Source organism: Echeneis naucrates, chromosome 3, assembly GCF_900963305.1.
Source record: "Echeneis naucrates chromosome 3, fEcheNa1.1, whole genome shotgun sequence".
NCBI lineage: Eukaryota > Metazoa > Chordata > Actinopteri > Carangiformes > Echeneidae > Echeneis > Echeneis naucrates.
The window spans coordinates 16,202,501-16,223,500 of record NC_042513.1 but is presented as its reverse complement, the minus strand read 5'-3'; the positions used below and the strand labels follow the sequence as shown (position 1 = coordinate 16,223,500).

The 21,000-nt window shown below is 39.8% G+C and overlaps 1 protein-coding gene across 2 annotated transcripts in view; it reads left to right on the top strand.

Annotated features, from left to right (window-relative positions):
* LOC115041340 (myocyte-specific enhancer factor 2A-like) overlaps positions 1–21,000 on the top strand; it is a 39,733-nt gene that overhangs the window by 8,221 nt on the left and 10,512 nt on the right. For both annotated transcript variants that reach the window (XM_029498731.1, XM_029498730.1), the window contains exons 2-3: positions 10,772–10,958; positions 14,189–14,392. In XM_029498731.1, the coding sequence (XP_029354591.1) occupies positions 10,905–10,958; positions 14,189–14,392 (258 nt within the window). In that variant the 5' untranslated portion in view covers positions 10,772–10,904. The remainder of the gene's footprint in view (positions 1–10,771; positions 10,959–14,188; positions 14,393–21,000) is intronic.

Below are 21,000 nucleotides of genomic sequence, written 5' to 3'. Positions count from 1 at the left end.
AAATGTTCATTGTCATAATGAAGTGTAACGTTGAAGAAAACTTTGATATTTATATGAAATCACAGTCTACCCTGATTTTCTGATTTGCTATTGATCAGGGGAAACATTCATCTTTAGTGCCATCCACTACAAATTCAAGGCTAAACTTTAAGTTTCTAGTTGCTGCTTCAAGGATGTCCTTAATACATTCAGCCTTTTCAAATACGTCAAAGCTTTGATTTTTGCGTCACTTAAACTAAAATATCCAATATGTCAACATAAAGCGGGTAAGTGGCACACGTTATTTGTAGTCTTCCTGTCTTAAGGGCCACTTCACAAGGAGCAATTTTTATTTCTTCTATATACAGAAGTAATGTGAGATCGATACAGGATGAATGCACCTGGAAGCGGTTGTATAATGTCTCCAACTGAACTCTACTTGTCCTGTAGTACATATTCTAACTTGAAAAAGAGTCCACTGTTTACCCAGTAATCTCAAAGAGAGATGGTAGTGTTGGAAGATGTTTTTATATGAGTGTTAGAGGGAGTCATTGGTGGGGGGATATGAGATTGCCTGGAGGACCTTCAGGATAGAGGCCTCAGATCTACTTACCATCTCTTCACAACATTAAAAGGAAGACATTACTTTGCTGAAAGCACAGAATTTCAATGAGAGCAGGAACAAACACAAATGTTAAAGCATTCATTATAATATCATTTAGAGATCAAAAGATTTGGCTCAGGCGATAGATATTTCTCAGCCATGGAGTTCTGGGGCTCTGCAGTGAGCAGGCGGGAGGAAAAGATGGTTGCAGATTGCTGTATGATTGGACTGTTGGATATGATTCTGCAGCTACCAAACTTAACCACCACCTCAGCTATGATGGGAAACTTTTCCACTTCAAAATGTGTACAAATGACCAGGCCTGTATGGTATATTTTGTCGTACTTACACAAATGTTCCCCAAAATGCAATTCTCAAACCAAGTGAAATCTGTTATTTTGGTCAAGATAACAAGTCTGTTTCATTTGGTTGCTTGGCAGTGGCATCATATCTTCCTTTCACGTTGTGGCTGCTTGCCAGAAGCATCAAAATGTTTTTTGGTTTTTTTTCCCCAACTACAGATGTAATCAGAGACACACATATCGACAGTCAGGACAGGGTGGTTAACACCGCTGTCCTCACCATAGAAAGGGGACACAGAATCTGGGCCTGAAAACTGGAGCCAATGATGACAAGCCTTAAACCTTCAATCTTTCTAATGACTATCAAAGGTTAGCTCCACTGGTCAGAAGTCAAATTGTATCTGTCATTGTTAAAATGTACCTATTTCTCCTTTGATTTATTAGCTCAGTAAATATTTATTGAATGAGTTTATAATCTCAGTCTTGGTCTCAGTCTTCAATACAAAATGATGCTCGGTTTTTAAATGATGGCTCCATTTAGAGGAAAATAAATTGTAAAGCAGAATATGGATTAGAGCTACCATGAATGTATAATGTACGAACATCTGTCCATACATAGATCAAATACTCATATAGCACTGTCCTTGTGAATGGCACAGACTGTATGGACAGTTTTTGTGGCCCAAACCCAAAAAAAAAGTGGCCCAGACATAATCATATAAACCTCAATGGTTCGATATGAAGGTGTTTGTCAAAACAGAACAGACTTACAGCAAATCTATTCCTGCAGAACTTGAAGTCAGTCTTCACAAGATGGAAAAGGTGATCATTACCAACAATATCAACAGTGCCTAGATTTCCCGAAAAGGTGATGCTAGCCTCCTCTAAAAGGCAATTTGGATCTGCAGCAAAATTGTTAAACTGGATAAGAAACCATACTGAGGACAAATGCCTAGTTTGCATGACCAATACAGCCTCCTCTCTCCTCCACTGTGTTTAATATTCAAAGCTGGACAGGCACAGTAAGTTTGATCCCGGTCTGGTCTCCATAAGCATGTGAGGGGAAATGCCTTATCCAATTCCAACATGAAGAAATGCTTCAAAAGTGAGTTATATAACATTGGCCTTGGGAAAAATTAGGCCCAAAACTTTAGTGCTTCTTTGATTTAGTTTAACTTGTATCATAATGATAGATTTTAGAAGAGGAACTGCTTTGGTCAGAGGTTTTACTGATTTTTCTGGAATAATACTTTCATTTATTATTTGACTGATCCCTTTTATTGTCAGTATACATGACACTGGTACTGTAGGCAGTAAGGTCTTGGTCAGGAATGCTGCCTGCCCACCAAAAGGTGTATAGTAGAAGGGATAGAAACATCAAAGTCAGATTAGTGTTTGCATATGAGTGTGTTTGAGGGCAGTTGACATGTTTTGTAGCAGTTGCATTTGGATGTTCCTTTATTTGCAAAGTAGGACTGTGGCCTCTTTTGCCTCTTATAAATATTATAATGTACATGCTACGTAATTACAGTTTGGAATTGGGACATTTACCCAAAGTCACTCCACCTCTTCATAAATCACCACGACTCACCGTTAAGCTTTGCAGGAAAATGTGCCAATAGCAGAGCAGAAAGCATTGTGCAAGTTTTGAAAGCTCAGTTGAAGACCAATTAGTGTTTTTTTTTTTTTTTTTTATGAAAAGAACAGGACATGGGGAAGGGGAGGCATATTTTACAGGGCAGCTTGTGTTTCAATCTGTGTTGCAAGCATGACATCAGTGTCTCTGTGTTGAGACAGGAAAATCTTATCCCAGTGTCATAAAAGCAACACAATAATGAAATGACATCACAGTGGGCCAGTAATTAAATGAACAGACTGCTGTCTTGGATTTTTTACTAGGCTGTGAGATCGTGAGTAACAGTGCAATGTCCAGGAGACAAGGGGGTTGATGACTATGGGCCTGGAGCTACAAGCTAGTGTGTGAAATTCACAAACTTATTAAACTTTTTGGAAGAATACATTTATTATTTTTTGTACTCTATGCGATTTTCATGCACACACACATTCTCACATGGTATTTTTCCTGCTCTTTATACTTCACACAGTAACATGAGCTCTGAGTTTGCTGGCTGATTGCAGGAGTCGGCTGGTGTGGGCAGATGACAGTTTGAGCCATCTAATCTGCCTGGCCTTCAGCCTGGCATTAAATGGCTAGGCTGGTGGTGAGGCAAGATGACTTTAATTATTACATTTCAGGCAAAACTCATTAGCTCAGTGACCTGCAAAATGACAGAGGCCAGCGTCGATACTCAGGCTGCATGATACTAGAGGCTGGCCTGTCTGTCTGTAGGCGAATTAATCAAAGCGTGCTCCTGCCGTGTCTGGCAGCAGACAACAGCGGGACTTGGTTTCCTTGTCACTGTTCTGCTATAAAAGTTCTTGTCTGAATGACCCACTGAAAAGATAGAGTGAAAAATTGTAACACTGAGCTGAACTGGATGTCAGTTTTGTCATTGGGTGGATTTACAAGGAGACTCAGTTGCAGCTTCTGCCACCAGTTGTTACGTGTGTACTTCTGCTTCATTGTGCTAGAGCATAATTTGCATAAGAAAATGCTAATTTCCTTGGTTGGTGCTTTTAAGTTGCTGCAGCTCCATTATGCTTTCACATAAATTGTCATTCGTTTTCGCTACATCAAAGAAAACTCTTTTTCATGGCTGGGCATGTGGGGAGGGTCGCTCTATAATCAGGGAAAGGTTAAACACCAGTAAACAAGCCTGATTTCACTCCTTCTCCCATAGGGAGCTGGTCCACCACATAGCCTAGCTGTTTACCGTGAATATGTTCCCCCCAAGAACTTGAGAAAAAACTCAATTTATAACAACTTCAAAGAATGTCCAGGCTTGCCGTGGGAGGAGGAAGAATCTTCTATCAGTCCGCCTCATTATGCCTTGAGCGATCACTCCCTGCTGATGGCTACGATGCAAATCAGCTGCTGGAGAAAAACAGATGAAATCGGCCAAAAAGGGAAGTGGAAGAGAGTGAGGAGATGAGCCAGGCTGCGGGGAGAGCAAAGCCGCGAAAAAAAGAGTATAATCTGCGCGATCAGTCCTTAACAGTTTTGCAAACAGTCGCAAAAACAGAGACTTTCATCTTGCAGCAAAAAGATCTCACCGTGGCTGTTTCTACACTGATAACTAGAATCAGCCTCTCAGTCTTTAGAACCAAACGCATGTTTGCTCCTGCGCAAATCGGAGACGCTGGCTCTTTTATTCCACTTGTAGAAGATTGAGGAGGGTTACCCTGTGTTGCATGCTGGGTTGCCATCAGCTTGAAGCCTCATTGATTGGCTGCTGGAGTAACTGGAGTGGAGGTCACGTTGGGGTCAGCACAATTAGAGATGAGCCTGTGGTCTTTAATGAGGAGGAGGGATGAAAGGGCTGCCAATTACTCTGTGCTATTTTGCACTGGAAACAACCTGGTGCTGCAAAGACAGCATGATTAACCTTCAGCAGTTTTAATTTCGTTTATTCCTTAAACAAGTAGGCAGTAAAAGGGAGGCTGTTCATTAGTTGCGTTAAAACTGTAATTAGAGGCGCAATGATTTTCACAGCCTTTGTAGAAAAGGTTCACAGGGCTTTATCAGGGTCAATGGCCCTGCCCTGTTCCTGTGTGGAAGTTGACAAACCATTATCTGAAGAGTAATTGGCACAATGTTTGCTTGAAGGTTAAAGGTAACACTTAAACAATTAGTGAAGGATGAAAAACCCCTCAGCATGTGTTAATCTGTTGAAAGATTAATGTGGAGTGTTTATTGCAGCAAATGAACGCTTCCAAAGGCCCAATGAAGTTATCCCAGGAATGTGTATTACCTAAAAGCAGGAAGCTTTGGAGGTGAATACGTACTAATGAACAATAACAAGGAATGAATAAAAACACTTATTGGACTTCTTGCAAATGAAATGTTGAAATCATAACAAGTTATTGGTCTGTAACTGGCCCCGTCATCATTGAAGGCAATGATTTGGATTCATTTTGGTTTTTACCTAGAGCCTTTTACCTAAATTCTGTGGAGGGGTCCACTTCTAGTCTGGTCTGGTCTGGTCTCACATCTCTGGAGTGGTTTGTTCTAAGTCTTTTTTTTTTTTTTGGTGGTGGGGGAAGGGTTAGTCTCCGGAAGGGGGGGCCCTGTGTCTTGTCTAGTCTTTATTCTTTGTCCAGTCTCATGTCTCATCTAGTCTGTAGTCTCTGGATCGGTCCGGTCTCTGGTCTGGTCTAGACTCAGGGGAAGTCCCGTCACCAGTCTAGTCTGGTCTGGTCCGGTCTAGGTTCCTTTTTATTCCAGGAAAAAAAACAACAAAAAAACATTAACGTAAAATGTCAGCCAGTTCCATGTTATTCCGTGTTCGTAATTAATTCAGTTTTTTCATGATTGCGGATTTTATAGACACTTTTATGGCACATTTCCATCTAAGCGTGGAAAAATGTTTCAAACTTAATAAATGTGAAAGAAGACACTTTCCATTTGTCTCCATTTGTCATTCTGTCTTGCAAAGCAGACTGGAATAGATCATGAGGATCTTTGCACACCTTAAGTTTGAAGCAGAAATCATTTCGTTTTGAATCGTAAATCGATTTTGGATCGAATTGTAGCCCCAAAAATTGGAATCAAATCAATTCATGAGATAGTAAAAGATTCCCACCCCTAATAATAATAATAATGTTTAATATAGCTTAAGAGAGGAAAGTGAACAATGTGGGGTTTTGATTCCAGTTGTTGATGGTAGTTGCTGTCACTTGAATCATTTACAGTAAATCCAGTAAAGTGATTCTCACTTGGATGACGAAGAGTTAATGGGGGTCTGTATTAACAGGTTGTATGAGTGTGTTGAGGCTGCAGTCTGTTGATTATCTGTATCCAGTCTTCCTGCCGTCATGGTAATCAATGCACTCCTCCCCCTTTCAGAGCTAACTGAGGATCTGCGATGCATGTTGGCCAATGTCTGTGATGGTAATTAAAAATGCTTTTGAATGACGTGGATCCTTTTAGTTTGTTTCAGGAGATGACAGATGGTTTGATATTCAGTTGTCCGTGGAAAGATGAACATCATGCTGTTAATCAGCAAACCCTCTTTTCTTTCAAATTGCCACTGTCCACATTTTCTGAACTTTTCAGTAGTCATAGGTCAAGGTCCACTTCTTTTATTGTCCTCCACAATGAAGTACCTGTACTCAAATGACCATCATTACTGGTTATTTGAAAGAACGGTATGAATCTGAACCCAAATGCATGACTCAGGAGACAAAGCAGCAAATTAATAAATCTTTATTTCCAAAGCTCAACTGAAAATCACTCTTCAAGGAAACAAACTGATAGGAAATTAACAAGAAAAGGCACAAGTCAATGCTTGAAAACTAGACAAGGAATCAACACAAATCACAAGGCTAAGCTTGACACAAAAGGTCAAAGTACCAACAAAAATCAGGAAACTAGGGAAAAAAAAAAGGCAAATCACATGGACTTAGCTGTGAGCTGGCTTAGTTCAACGGCACAACACAGGACAAAAGGAGATGTAGACTATATAGACACAATGTAACGGGGAACAGGTGAACTCAGGGCAGGGTAAGACAATCAGACTGGCACAAGAAGAAGGGCAAGCAAACTGAAACACAAGGAGAGTAGGAATTTCAAAATAAAACAGAAAATGACGCAACAACATTGACCCAAGACAACACTGAGTTTCTGGACATGGTAGTTATTAGTATTGTTAAAATGGTAAATTTTACTTTTTAATTTCACTGAAGAAAAACTGATAACGTGATCTTTATTGAGGCTCATTCCAAACAAGCTTGTTTCTGTATGTCTGGATTTCTGTCTGAATATTGATTTTTAGTTTGGGTTGTCTCTGCAGCACCACAGTGCTAATCTAAAGTCTCTTGCACTCCTGGATATTACACTTGGCCATATTGCTGTTTTGGATTTTTATTAATTGCCCGGTTCTAGTTAGAGATCCTTTTTTATTGTAATCAGACGCTTGTCAATAAACAAAATAACAAACCTACCAAGACTTACTTTGTTTTATAAGGAAAGTGTAAAAACAACAGTTGGTGGTTGTATTGGAAGTTCTGTTTCCCTCACATCCTGGAGTCTCTCATTTCATCTCTGTGTCACAGTGATGACAGCATGGAGTTTATTACTCTCGGAAAGAGTCAGGCTCTATTTTCAGCTTTTAAAGCTTTATATTCAAATGTGATCACTCTTAGCATTTCACTCTTGGGAGGAAATCAATTAAGTGCATTTCTTGAAATGTATCATGCCTTTTTTTTTCTGTGTGCGTGAACAAACATATTTGTTCATGGTCACTGTTTGAAATGACTAGTGTGGCAGAAAACCACATGCTCTGTCTGCTGGGCGGACAGAGCATTTCCCTCCCATTGTGCAGCCATGTCCAATAAATGACACTCTGCTATTGTATAGGCATTACAGTTCAAAAATCATCCGCAATTTTTCACACCCTAACAAAGAGCGGTCATGCTTCCAAAGTTCCACAGGAATTGGATTTCATGGGTGAGGTAGAGAGGACTGCATTAGGCTGCGAGGTTCGCTCTCGGGGCTTAGTACTTAGTGTTAAGAATGCATCCAGAGGTGTATTTTGAATTTAGAGCCAGGCTTCAGAAGGTCACAGTAAGTCTACATAAGAAAACTATAGAGCTGTTTCACAAATGTTTAATCTTTTTTTGGTCTCTGACAACTTTGTAATAAATGGTAAATATTCAGAAAAGAAATAATTATTATTAATAGTCTCTGGAAAGGATGTAGGATACCAAAAATACTAATCAGAGGCAAATTATACAAGTTCAGTTTCTGTCTTTTATGCAGGTTGTGTTTCTATTTTCCAGTCCAATGTGAAGATTTTAATAAATACATATTTTGAAGACACCTGGGCATGACCAGAATGAACTGAAACATAGCAGGATTCAGTCTGCAAGCATACGATTCAATCCCCACCAGGAGACAGACACATTCCAGCATTGTTTTTAACGGGTGCCAGTAACTGTGTTAGATTTGGTGAGACATTTCTTTTGGATGTAATGAAGTTAAAATAAATGGCCCAGTCTTGCAGATGTCTGGGTGAGTGCTGGTTGCTGTAGCACTGTTGGCTCATTGCTCTGTGCTGTATTGATTTTCACACCAGACAGATAGGGTTTCTGGCATAGTAACATATTACAGCTGCACTGACCAGGACAACTTGTGTGGGACGCTCATGCGCAGAAGATGTAGAACAGGCAGCAGTGACTCTGCAGACTGAGATGTGGATTTATTGTCCACAAACAGCTGGTACATTTATATTTTATGTGCTTCAATGTTTTCTACAATTAAGCCTTCATTTCCCCCTGTATTTGGAATCTATATTTACACACTGTGAACTAAAAATGTGTTCTTAGCTCACGTAACTTTCAAAATATTCTGTTTCCCTAAAGTATCAACATCTACCTCATGCACCTACAATAATTTAAAACATTGGGACATTTTGTGAATGTAATCACTGTCTTTACTGTGGCCGGGATATGAAGCTGTTTCTCATGTATGACTTTCTGGTTCCAGCACTGATCAGATAGTTAATGTAAGCCTGTGTAGCCATGTATAAGCAAAACCCGATCCAGGCCGCAAATTATGTTTCTTCATCGAGTATTTAGGAAAACAAAATGGTAGTCATTTTTGACAATATTTTGAAGTGTAAGAGTGATTACTAAATTTATTGATTTAATTTATCTAATTTGAAGTTTGATTTCAGTTATTATTGAATAAAATAGACTTTGACAATAATGTTGTACTCAAATATAATGGAAGTTCTATTTCCTAATAAACACTAGAACTATATTTCAAACATTTTAAAGTCCAAAATAATGACCTAATAACACACTAAGAGTCGGGACTGTTTGTCATAAAAAATGTTGTTACTAATAATTTCATGTTTTTTTTGTTCTGAATAAAAAATATACTACAGCAAAATCAGCCCTTTGAAAACAGCCTTAATATCTGATACTGGCTTTGGCAGCAGGATTACCACCAGCCCCACTTTGATCATTCCATCCCGACAGATAAGAGTCATTATGAGTAGGTTTGATAATTAAGTCTGTTTTGTGGCTAAAGCCAGATCAAATGTTAAAATGTGTGTCCTGCTTTTCCACGGCTTCCATAACTAGACCAGAGCACTAAGGAGCAATTTAATCCTACCGCACGGATTGAGCAGATTTGAAATTAGTAATTTAACATAGCTGTCAAACTGAAACCGTCATGCAAAAGCTGCTGTGAAGACGAAAGCCCAGAGGAGTGATGGAAAGGGTTGTTTTTTTCAAAATATTTTTCTTGTGTTCAAATTATTGAGATTATAATAGAGATAAATCCTTGTGACCTTTAAATCACAAATATGCAAGGAGTCTTTGTTACATTGTGTACCCTGAACTGAATTGGCAGGGCTAGCTGGGATTTGGGCTGCCGGGGAAGTGGAATGGTTAGATGATAACAGATAGCCTCATGCAAACCAATTGCCATTACTCACAGCTTGGCTTTTAAATGTTCAAAGATGAAGAGAAAGGAATATAAAATATGAGATGGATGTGTATTTTGAATAGGAAGCCCTGATATAATCACTGAAATGGGTCAAAACCAGAGCAGGCTGAGGTCGACCTCAGGAAACCAGACTTTAAATGCATTTTAAATCAATGTGGGATTTTCCATTTAATTTTATTTATTCTTCATTTAACTCCTTTATGGGGTATTTTAGTTTACTTGCACTCAGTTGTATTATTTTTTATCAAATCAATAAAATCAGCTAAAGTCACCGATAAATTTCCACTGGTGCAAGACAAATACATTTGTCCCATCTCTCATCCCTGAGCACTGGGTCTGCAGTTGGGGTTTGGTGGCTCAGCCTTGGGCTCCACATGCAGCAGTAATCCACAGAGGGTTAGGATAAAGCCTGGCTTCGCCTCACGCTCTGCCTCCTCCCAGATCAGATGAGATTAGGAAAGAGCTAAGGAGCTCTGGTGGGAAGACAAGGCTGAGAAACACAGGCAGAGGCTGAGGAGGCACACAGCTAGGCAGGTGGGCCCTCCTGTAGGAGGAGAAAACAGGAGAGCAGAGGCGAGTTCACTTAGACTGCAGGGTTTATTATGGTGGTGCACATGAAGGAGCATTTGCATGGAAGAGAGTTTGGAGACAGCTGCAAGAGGTGCGTACTGAGAAGGAAACACTAGGTTAAATTCTTCAGTTTTTTCTCTGCCAGTTTGCTCCTGTGTTCTTCCTAGTATGTTTGGCAAAGATCTGGTTTTCTACACTTTCAATTCCAAAACAAAGATCAAAAGTCGTTTGGAAGAGACTGTGTGGGACAAAAGGCAGAAAATTTGAGATACTTTTGGCATTGTGTGTGGGCGAGAATGCAGTGAGTGAACAGGTCCTTGTTGCTGGACTCTGAAGTCCTGCTCCTTATTCAGCTGCCTCGGTGTTACATCCTTACTGTCAGGTGAAGCTGCAGCTACCTTTGTGTGAACAGCAGAGACAAAGGCACTGGAACTATCATGGAACTATACAGTACGAATCCGTGGAGGAAAGTGACAGATAAAGAATGAAAGCTAAGCCTGAAGACTTATCGCAAAAATGACCCTTCAGGTTCAACCTGTCTGGCACAGATTATAATCTGTAGCACTGTAATCTTCAAAGCATATCGGTGCCACGTGAAAATGTGTAGAAAAAAAATCTTTTTCTCTTATCAGATGTATTGGAAAGTGTTTACTCACTGACTGTTAGTGACATGCTTCATGCTGTGAGGGCTGAACTGTCTTGGCATTAAACTGATTCTGTTTCTGTTATGCTCTTTCACAGCAAACCATGTTGAGCTGATCCTGGACGAAGGGAACTGAATGACGGACTATATGTGAGGCTCGTCTGTGAACACTTAACTACCTGGAGCCTACTAGTATTCTTTTTTCGGCTTTTATTGGAAAGGGATTTGGCAATGGGGAGGAAGAAAATCCAAATTACGCGGATTGTAGATGAGAGGAACCGACAGGTCAGTATCTTCTTCTTAGCTAACATTTTTTATGTCTACAGTGTAAAACTTTTGGGAAAAGACCGCCTGTGCACTGGACAGTATCGCAATTTCCATCCAAATTACAAACTCATTCCTGCTATGGAAAACAACAACTGACTGCAGTGTTTGTGTATTGTTTTTTGTTTTTTTTCTTCTTTTTTTCTTATATGTAGTTTTTATATCTGATGTGCTAATGTGTGACCTCTAAATCATGCTAGCCTCTAAAATCAGAGATTTACTGTATTTATACAAAAGGTACAACAAGAACTGTTGGAAGGAATATTTCAAATGTAGCTCACAAATTGTTAATTAAAACCTCAATTATGCTGATGCAATGTGATAAATAAGCACTGGCAGGTTTATGAATCATTTCTAAGAGGGATTCCTCCAGGATCGTCTGTGGGTCCCAATAGTTTCAATGTAAAGAACTCCTGAAGATGCTTGTAGGCTGTTTCACTTTTTGAGAGTGTAGTGGTCACAGCTGGTGGCAAGGGCAGTAATTTGGGGTTAGCTGGGTCCAAACGGCACCCTGTCATTAGCAGGGTGGGTCAGCGTTAGGGACACACAGTGGCCTTCTCTCCTCACAGTCGCCTTGCTCAGCCGCACTGCTGCCCACTGGAATCCCTCTCTGTCTGTCTCCTCTATATATATCACCTCCAACAGCACAACAAATACCAGCCTGTCTGGAAGGAAGGAGCAGCCTCTGGAAATAGGGATGTGGCTGGAAAGTAAATATCTGGGATGATGTTTATATTTGATGTTTGGTTGTCTTGGCCAGAGCATTTTTAGATAGACACTGCTTTAGCTGTCGGGGTGCACTATCACTGGAGCCTGCTGTATATTTAGGTTCTCACACTATTTTAGGAAGCTGGTTTGTTCTCCTATTATCTGTCAAGTGCATCAAGTGTAATTTAACTGTTTCTTCTCTTTTTTTTAAACTATCACACTATTATGCACTATGCTGATTGTATGGTTTGGAAATAACTGTGGGAGACAAATGTACCAGCTATCTACAAGTTATACATTTTCTGAAAGAGGAACAAAGTAGTTCTTTGCTATCTCTTTTCAAATATATTTGCAGTTTATGCTTGAGTAATGATTATTAACTTTGTTAAAACTAAATGGGGAAAAAAGTAAACTGCTGTTGGAACCATAGTGAGAACTTCAGAGTCAATTTTTACCACTATCATGTAATGTAGTGACTTTAATGAGATGTGCCGTTATTGATTCTGGCATGGGTGCAAATGTTCAGCTGGGTTGTACATGAACTAAGTGAAGCTGTGATGTTACAGGAGCTCCAACATCTTGGACCTTTCAAAAGCAAATTAAACAGTGCTGGACACAAATTACACCATATCACCCTGTCAAGAAAATGTTTTTTAGGAAACTATACTTAGTTTTTCTTAGTTAAGAAGCCTAAATCAGATTCACAATATACAATTATCTCGCTAGCTTTCTCTGGTAGAGAATATATATGAAGCCACTGTGCTGTCATGCATATCACTCTTTACAGTTCCCTTGGTAAAAGCCGCTGAGTGGGGGTGGAGGGTGGGTGCAAGTTACTGACTCCAGACATTTACCATAAAGTCTGACATGCTCTAGCTTACACAGCCAACACTTAACACTATGCCCTGTCTGTTATCTGACATAGTTAGGCTGACATTGAGGGACACATTGCACGTTTTCACTCTGCAAGGAAGTCAGTGTTCACATATTACAGCCAGTGATGGTGAGGACATGCCAGGAGGAACTTGTGCATTAATATCAGGAAAGAAGCAAAAAGAACAGAAATGGTGTGCATCAAGTCACCACTCTCTGCTTCCATGTGTCTATATTTTTGTAGGACTCCACTGTTCCATGTGCAGTTGTACAATATTTATGCGGTTAACGTTTGGAAAAAGGAAACCTCTGAGATATTCATGACCAACAACTGTTATGGTGCCCATGAGTAGCTTCAGAGCAACTGTCCATCAGTCAGCAGCAGCAGCAGTATGTGAGCTGCAGAGCTGTGAATGTGTGGAAATGTGAAAAGATTAATTTGGCAGGCACGAAGCACACAAAATACAACCTGGTACTCGTGACTGGTACTGTAGAAACTATAAATCTGACGGTGTGAGAGTATTTGTCAGAGTTTATAGATATGATTTGAGTCAGGATCCCAGAAACCACGATGGAAGGAAGACAAGCATAGTTTCATACAGCTGACTCACTGGGGGAGTTAGGTATGCACGAAAAAAGGGATGAGTGCATCAACATCTGACATGTGGGGTTGTATATGAGCTGTCAATGCTCAACACCAAAGTTGACCATTTACAGTTAATGATAGCCACGTCATCGTGGTCGATTAATATCATTTTAGATGTCACAGTGCGGTATAACGCCTCATGCTCAATATGCATTGTTTGTTTTTTTATATCTCCAGGGAGGGTTTAGTGACAGCATTATGGACTTTCAAGGAATATGATGATTCTGAGCTCACACCTAAGGGTGAACACTTTGATCATCAGGGGAGGGGAAACATTACTGACTTGTTTTACCCACGCACATTTCCCATCCATTCAGTAGGTGACATTCCATCAACTTCAAGGTTATTGCCACCCACCTGACACCAGGGTCTCACAGTCGTGCCACAGAAACATGTTAAGTCCCCTTTATAAGTTCACTCTGCTATAGTTGGTGGCTCTGCATTCGTTCTTGAAATGACTCATAAATGTCACTGTTGATGTGCGTTCATCTCATTATTGTTGCACCGCATGCTGATAACCAGGGCTGCTGTGGAAACTGGCCTTTTATTAGATCTTTGGATTTCATCACCTAAAAGGCTGTTTTTAATATCCGCAAGCAGTCATTAATGAAAAAAGGCTGAATTAAACTTCGATTTTTTTTTTTTTCTGTATGCAATTCTCACATCACTCCATTTTGGGAGATTATGTCTCTAAAAATGCTCAAAAAGAAAACTCTTAATCCCATTTATCAAAAAATATTAAACACTGTACTGGATAGTATTTTGTACGAAACTCTTCTGCTTTCACCTTCCCTATATATGCCCACTTATCATAAATATTGCCTCATATACTGTAAGTATTTGAAAACATAAAGAAAAAATGATCAACTCTCAAAAGAAAAAATAATAGTTTTTTCACATCAGCTACTTGTCCTGATGGATATTTGAGGAAAACCAGACTGATGGTGAGTATCTGTCCCCCCAGGTGACATTTATGAAGAGGAAGTTTGGCCTGATGAAGAAGGCCTACGAGCTGAGTGTTTTGTGTGACTGTGAAATTGCCCTGATCATCTTCAACAGCTCCAACAAGCTGTTTCAGTACGCCAGCACCGACATGGACAAAGTTCTGCTGAAATACACAGAGTACAACGAACCTCACGAGAGCAGAACCAACTCTGACATTGTGGAGGTGAGTTTTCATTGTCATAGTCATTTTTGTCACTGGAGGGTGAGAAAATTCATATTTCAAAGCAATATTTATTGTTTGAACGATTGGATGCCTATCAGGACAAATTTTCCGGCTATGTGGAGTTAGTCAGTTAATTGAGCGTAAACGCAGGAGAACAGGAAACACAGGAAGTGGGGGGAAAAAAGGAAAGAACGAAGAATTAATGAGAGCGAGAAAAAAATTGAAACTGTAAAACATCATTGAGGATTTATACTCAATAATGTTCACTTTCGCTTTCTGTTTGTGTTTTGAAATCCCTTAGTTTTTGTCATGAAAGCTCTGCTGCTGCTGTTAACATCCATTTAAAGGATTAAGGAAGGAAATGATGCAGTTTGACCTGCAGAGGGAATGAATTCCTTGAAAGCATAGTGACTCAGGATTGAGCAGAATTCGCCCAGCTGTGTTTGCCCTTCAGTGCACTCTGTATTAAGCACTAACACACTCCAGTTGTAGCTGACCTCCTGGAGACATGGATATTTTCATTGATGAGATCCACTGATTCTCTGGGCTCCTGCAGCTTCATTGGTTTGGTGATGCTGGCATTGTTGCATCATGGTCCCTGAGCAGCGGTACTCTCCCATCCCTCACGTTCACTTCTGCTGCCATTAAAAATGAAGGGTCATCTTGACTCATGTTCTGACCGTTTATGTAAGCTTCTAATGGTTGTCTGCTTTACTAAGAGCCTGTATTTACTGCTTCCACCCACCCTGCTTATACGCACACACACTGGTGTTGTACCAAATGCAAATTCAGCGTAAGGAAGCTTAACTTTACAAATTTACAGTTTGACTTTAAAACGCCTGTTTTCCACTTCCTGAAAAAGAGAAGCTTTGGTGTTTCAGAGTAGTCCACTTTTTCATCTGCTACTAAAAGATTCACACACTCTCAACCTTCCTGACTGTATCTAACATTGGTTTTCAATCCAAATTTCACAAGTGATGGGGCAGTGATAGTTGTGATACAGGTTGTGTATATATACATCACTTCTCTGTCTCTTACTCAGCCACAGGCAGACACCTGTGTCATCTCTGTGATCCATCAGCCAGCCTTTATTTGCCTATTTGAAACCCCTATTTGTTTTTTCCCCGCAAATGTCACGCAGATAGACAAACTTGTGAAAATGAAGCCTGGGAAGTGGGAGGTTGGTCCTTTACATATTGGTCAGCTCATCTGCAAAGATGGTATTTGACTACGTGTAACGCAATACCACGTGGCTGCAATAGACAAGCCATAGTAAGAGGGACCGGCAGAAGCCTCTTAATTTGTTGTGTGTGATGAAAGGCAATGTTTGCTGATGATAATCTCTGGATAAACAAACATACAACAGTTCACAACTTTCTTTGTCATGCCTACACAGTCCTGACACTGATCATGCACTTTTGTTTCAGTGTCTAAGTATCTTACATTCATTCATTCAAGTTCTACCGCTTTTCCATTCCTGGGTCGTTGGGGGTGCTGGAGCCAATCCCAGCTCTCTGGGTGAGGGCGGGGTCACTCTGGACAGGTCACCAGCCAACACACAGAGACAGACAGAGACCAACAACCACTCACAATAACACTCAGTCACCAGTTAACCCAAACATGATGTCTTTGGACGGTGGGAGGAAATCCACTCAGGCACGGGAAGAACATGCAAACTCCGCCCTGTGTCTTCTACACTGAAATTGAAAATTTTGTGTGAGGAAGTCTAAACTAAAACTGAAGCTTTGCCTTTCCTTCATTTTTAAAATGGGATCGATTGCAAAGAACTACAACTGAGCATCAACTTTTTTGTTGATGCAGCTGATGAAGTGTGTTATTGACCAGAGAACTGTACTGTATATCTTGAAAATTATGAAAACTAAGTATATTCCCCTCTTTGCAACAAGCTCAAACAGAGTTAGCTGTCCAGCAGTTGTGCTTCAAAGTTATACTTTGACATGTGTTCTTAGTTAGATGAGGAAATTTGAACCACTTTTTTGTCTCAATGGCCAGATCCAAGAAATACTTACATGGTAATGAGCTTTTGAGGTTATGGAAAGTGGATTTGGTTATCTTTTTGACAGAGCAAGGCCAACCATTTCCTCCTTTTCCAATCTTATTTCCAGTTTATGTAATGCTAAATGTGCTAAGTTAAATGGATATAAGGTATAAGGTATCTTTGTCTCAACTCACTCTTGGCCATAAAGCCAATCTCAAATTATTCTTGTAAGGTGTTTTGTCCTTTATATAATAAAGGGATAGTGATGTCAATCACAGCACAGTTTAACTTAAAGGGTTACAAAATATTGGAGGGAGGACTCAAATCAGGCATGGCACACAGTGACAACCATGCAGGATATTTTCGTGTCTGTCCACACGAGTTTCCATTGAACAGGTTTTTGTCAGTTGGAACCAAAATGTCCCAACCACAGATGGTGTCTTCACAAAACTGCCATGCGATTTCAGTTTGACTTTAAGTGGTTGATTCTTTTGAACTGGATACAGATACGTCTCGATTTGGAGGAGATAACAGTGTTATGGAAGACTTTTTTTTTTTTTTTTTTTTTTTTTGCATGACTAGCATATGCCAGCTATAACAGCTACAAAGTCCCAAACTGTCAGCTAATCTCACAAACACATTACTTTTGTCATAATAATGAGACAGGCTTGTGTGTAGAAGAGTTGCGTTTCAACAATAACAGTGCAGGCGTCCAAGGCATGCAGTGCAGTCACTTCAGTCGACAGAGCCTGCAGATGAATAAGACTACAACAGAAAGAAACACAGCTATGGTGGCAATAAGCATAGTGGTTACTTTGGATTAGTTCTGTATCATAGAAAGCCTCATTTAAAAAAAAAAAAAAAAAATCTTTGGAAACTATTGGCGTGAATATGAGTGAGTTGAGTTTAGTTCTGCCAGAGATGTGCCACATCTCATTTGAACACTCCCTTGTCTCTCCTATTCTTAGCCTATAGAGCTATGACCCGCCTGGAAAATACTCTGTGCAGAGTGAGAAGGAACCTTATTTTATCTTGGATGCAGCCCCAACAGCAACAAGGCATCACCCTCATATGTTAAGATGCTTAATGTTGCAGCCTGTGCCTCATGGTGGCAAGGATCCAGATGCCTTTGGTGATCCACTAAATCTGACTTTGACATTTGAGATGATAAGGAGACATACACTCTCAGATCCCCAAGCAGACACTTCAAGATAGTCTTCAGTTGCCAGACATGATGTAGTGGTTTAAACCAGCATCCACAGAGCCACATATAGCCCTGCGGGTCATGGTCCAAATCCCCTTTGTGCCCACTGTCCTCTCTCTAAAAAAACAAATGGAGACTGAACTGTAAAGTTTCCTTAAAATGTTGTAAAACCTGGAGTGATTACATGATTAGTAACAGCTGTCCTCTTTTGCTTGTAAGGTCAAGCTGAGTTCACACATGAATCAGAGAATGGTTGTAGAGTAACAAACTCCTGATGCTGACTAACTGAACTCTTTCTATCTGCTGTTTTATGTCTAATTTCTCATCATCATCCTCCTCCATTAATACCATTGATTGCTGCTGCTCTCATTATACAACTGGCTATTGTTATTAGATTGTGTCATTTTGTTCTGGAGTTGTGTCAACAATGCTAGATACTAGCGTTGCTGGACGTTAAACCACATAAAAATAGCCTACCTCCCTATAAACCCAGCGGCCTAATTGCCATTTGAAGGGCCCAACAAACAGGCATGTTGATATGTCGAGGGAAAACTCTCCCTGAAGTGAACAAGCCAAACTGTGTGTGCCTCCTGTGGAATCTGAAACCGTCCTTTAACTGGAGTGTGGAAATGAACCACTGTTGAGCGTGTGACTTCTTAAGTGGTCACCGGTTGTTAAATTGGGGTTTCAGGCCTTTGGTGAAAATAGACTCACAAATGTGTGTTTAAAGCATCTAATAACTACTAGTGTCTGGAAATACAGAGCAGACAGTCAGCTGGCTGCTATGTCCGACTGTCAGTCCGTCCTTTTCACACCATGATGTGTAATGTAATGAGGAGCAGAGATGAGATGACGGATACCAGACAGATGATGTCATCATCACACTGGTATGGTGTTGGTATGTTTTTATTTTTATTATTTATTTGTTTTTTTTCATGAAGTCCTTCACCAAGGTCCATGAGCTGCAGACTAATCCATCAACTGATCAGACCATATGCTGAAGCAATTAACTTTTTAAGCCACCTGAACAATCAATGTCTGTCTTCATTGTATTTTTATTGGGAATTACTTTTATTCTTTTCATGTAATAAAGACACATTTTGAAGTATTTGCAATCTGCCATCACATCTGCTCATAATTTTCCCATAAACATGTATAATGAGAAGATGCTTGTCATGATTGAATTGATTAAGAGGATTATCAGCTAACTGGATCAAGGTTGCCTCATCTCTGTAGAGTTTTTGACGTGCATCACAGCCCCTTGTTTCAGTGTTGTAGCCTGTAATTCATTTGTTTCCCATCACTGCATGGAGATTTGTCCAGCAAAAGGCAAACACACAAAGAAAAAAACCTGATGCCCCCACAGCACCACACACACAGATGAGGTTAGTGACTAGCTGGTTAACATAGTGGAGCATGTAGGGACCATATGTGTGGCATGTTGTGACATTTGTATGTTGTATTGCTTTTAAATTTGACCACCAGATTTGGATATTCAAACGGAACGTGTTTCAGTCATAGGCTGACCTCACTAACTCGCTTCTTCGACTGCATTTCATTTGCTTACTTCCCTAAATATGCTCAAATGCTGTCATCAGCTATCAGTTGTGTGTTACATAATGCAATGTACAAAATATAGAAGAAAAAAACTGATCTGCAACAAATTGGAACTCACAACTTCATGTATGTGTGTGCCAACTTTAATGCGCCTTATTTCATGGAATCAGAGTTATCACCTGTGAACGATATGATGTGGTTAAGGGTTAACTACACTAAAGCGGATGAGCAGCATTTTACTGAAACGAAAACTCGTCATATTTTAAATAGATAATTTCTCAAAGCCACTGTGGTATGAGGTTCCACATAAATACAGTAAATGCCATTAGTTTCAGTTCCACACTGTTTTTCTTGTGTACTGTATCTTTTTAAGCATTACAATAATATTATTCTTGTATTGAATATTGTTTCTAACTGATGATGCATGTATGAGCTGACATTAAACAAAGAAACATTTTTATCAGGAATGTTTTTCTGTTGTGCTGTGGGCATTTGTGAGAGCTGCACTGCTCATAGTAATATGATTCTCCACAGACAGGTGTTGGTGCTAATGGATCATTTGATGGCTTTATCTCCGTGATTAACAGCCAACTCTTTGCGTTTTATTTCCCACCTTGCGCCTTTATAAACACCCAACCAAGTCCAAAGTTGTTTCAGGCCTGCTATAAAAAAATCTGCCTGCTCCTGTCCACACTACTAAAAAGGCTGATGTGAATGTAGATGACTAAGACTGCAATGTGGAGCAACATCTCTCTGGAGGGAAACTGTCTAATGTCTAACCCACTCAGACCAGCTTTTGGTCTGTCACACTGCTTCATAGCTCATCAACCCACACATACTGTCAGCAGAATGATATGCAGTCCATGTACTCTGCCTCAAATTCTCAAACTAAAACTCTACATTTTATTTGCTATTTATTAATGTGATTTAGAGGACACAGAAAATTTGATTTGTGACTGAATAATTAAAATCTTTTAGTTATCCGCAGTTGGAATTTGATTCATAATAACTGAGCATCACACCTGTCCACCAAACTGTCCTTATCACTGTGTTAAAACAGTTCACTAGAAAGAACATGTATTCCTCCAAACAAGAGTAAACAGAGCAGGAAGCTTTAGTTTGTAGCCAAGCGTATTTTCAGATTTATGGGTTTTTAACCATTCTACTCTAATTAATATTGTTTGTATTGATTGCTGTAGTGAGGCTGTAGTTAAACACAACTGTTTGCTTAAGGTTAAAATCACCATGCTAACAAACTTTTAATTTCCACTAAGATGAAAGTATAGCTAAGGCCGATGGTATTGTCATTAGACTTTGGGTATCTGGTCATAACCATGACCTGATAATGGCTAAAAAGGGTAATGAAGGGTAAAATAATTATCCATTTTTCCTAATGCCAACTGGATGTAGCTGTCACATTGGATGAGACCACCAGAGTAATTAGGATTTGAAGAACTACTCCCTACATTTACTGTTTGGGGATTTGGATTTGCCAAGTTAAGTGAATAGTTTTACTTGCTGTTGGTGCATTAGGACCAAATTCATCAGGATATGATATTTCTTCTATGGACCTTGAAAGGCTGGAACAAGCTTTCTAACGATCCATCTAATAGATGTTGAGGCTTTTCAGACTGCCAGACTGACTGCCAGTCCTACAGCCATGCTGTTAGTGTAGCTAAAAATTAAACAAGGGCAATCAGAGACCTCTGCTGACGTCAATGACAAACAGAGCACACTAGGTGTCAGAGAATACAGTGAAATGGTAAAATGAGAGACATAGTTTTCTTTCTTTTTTTTTCCTTTTTCTTTATTAATGTGCTTTATTTTGTAGATTACCAACTGCTGTCT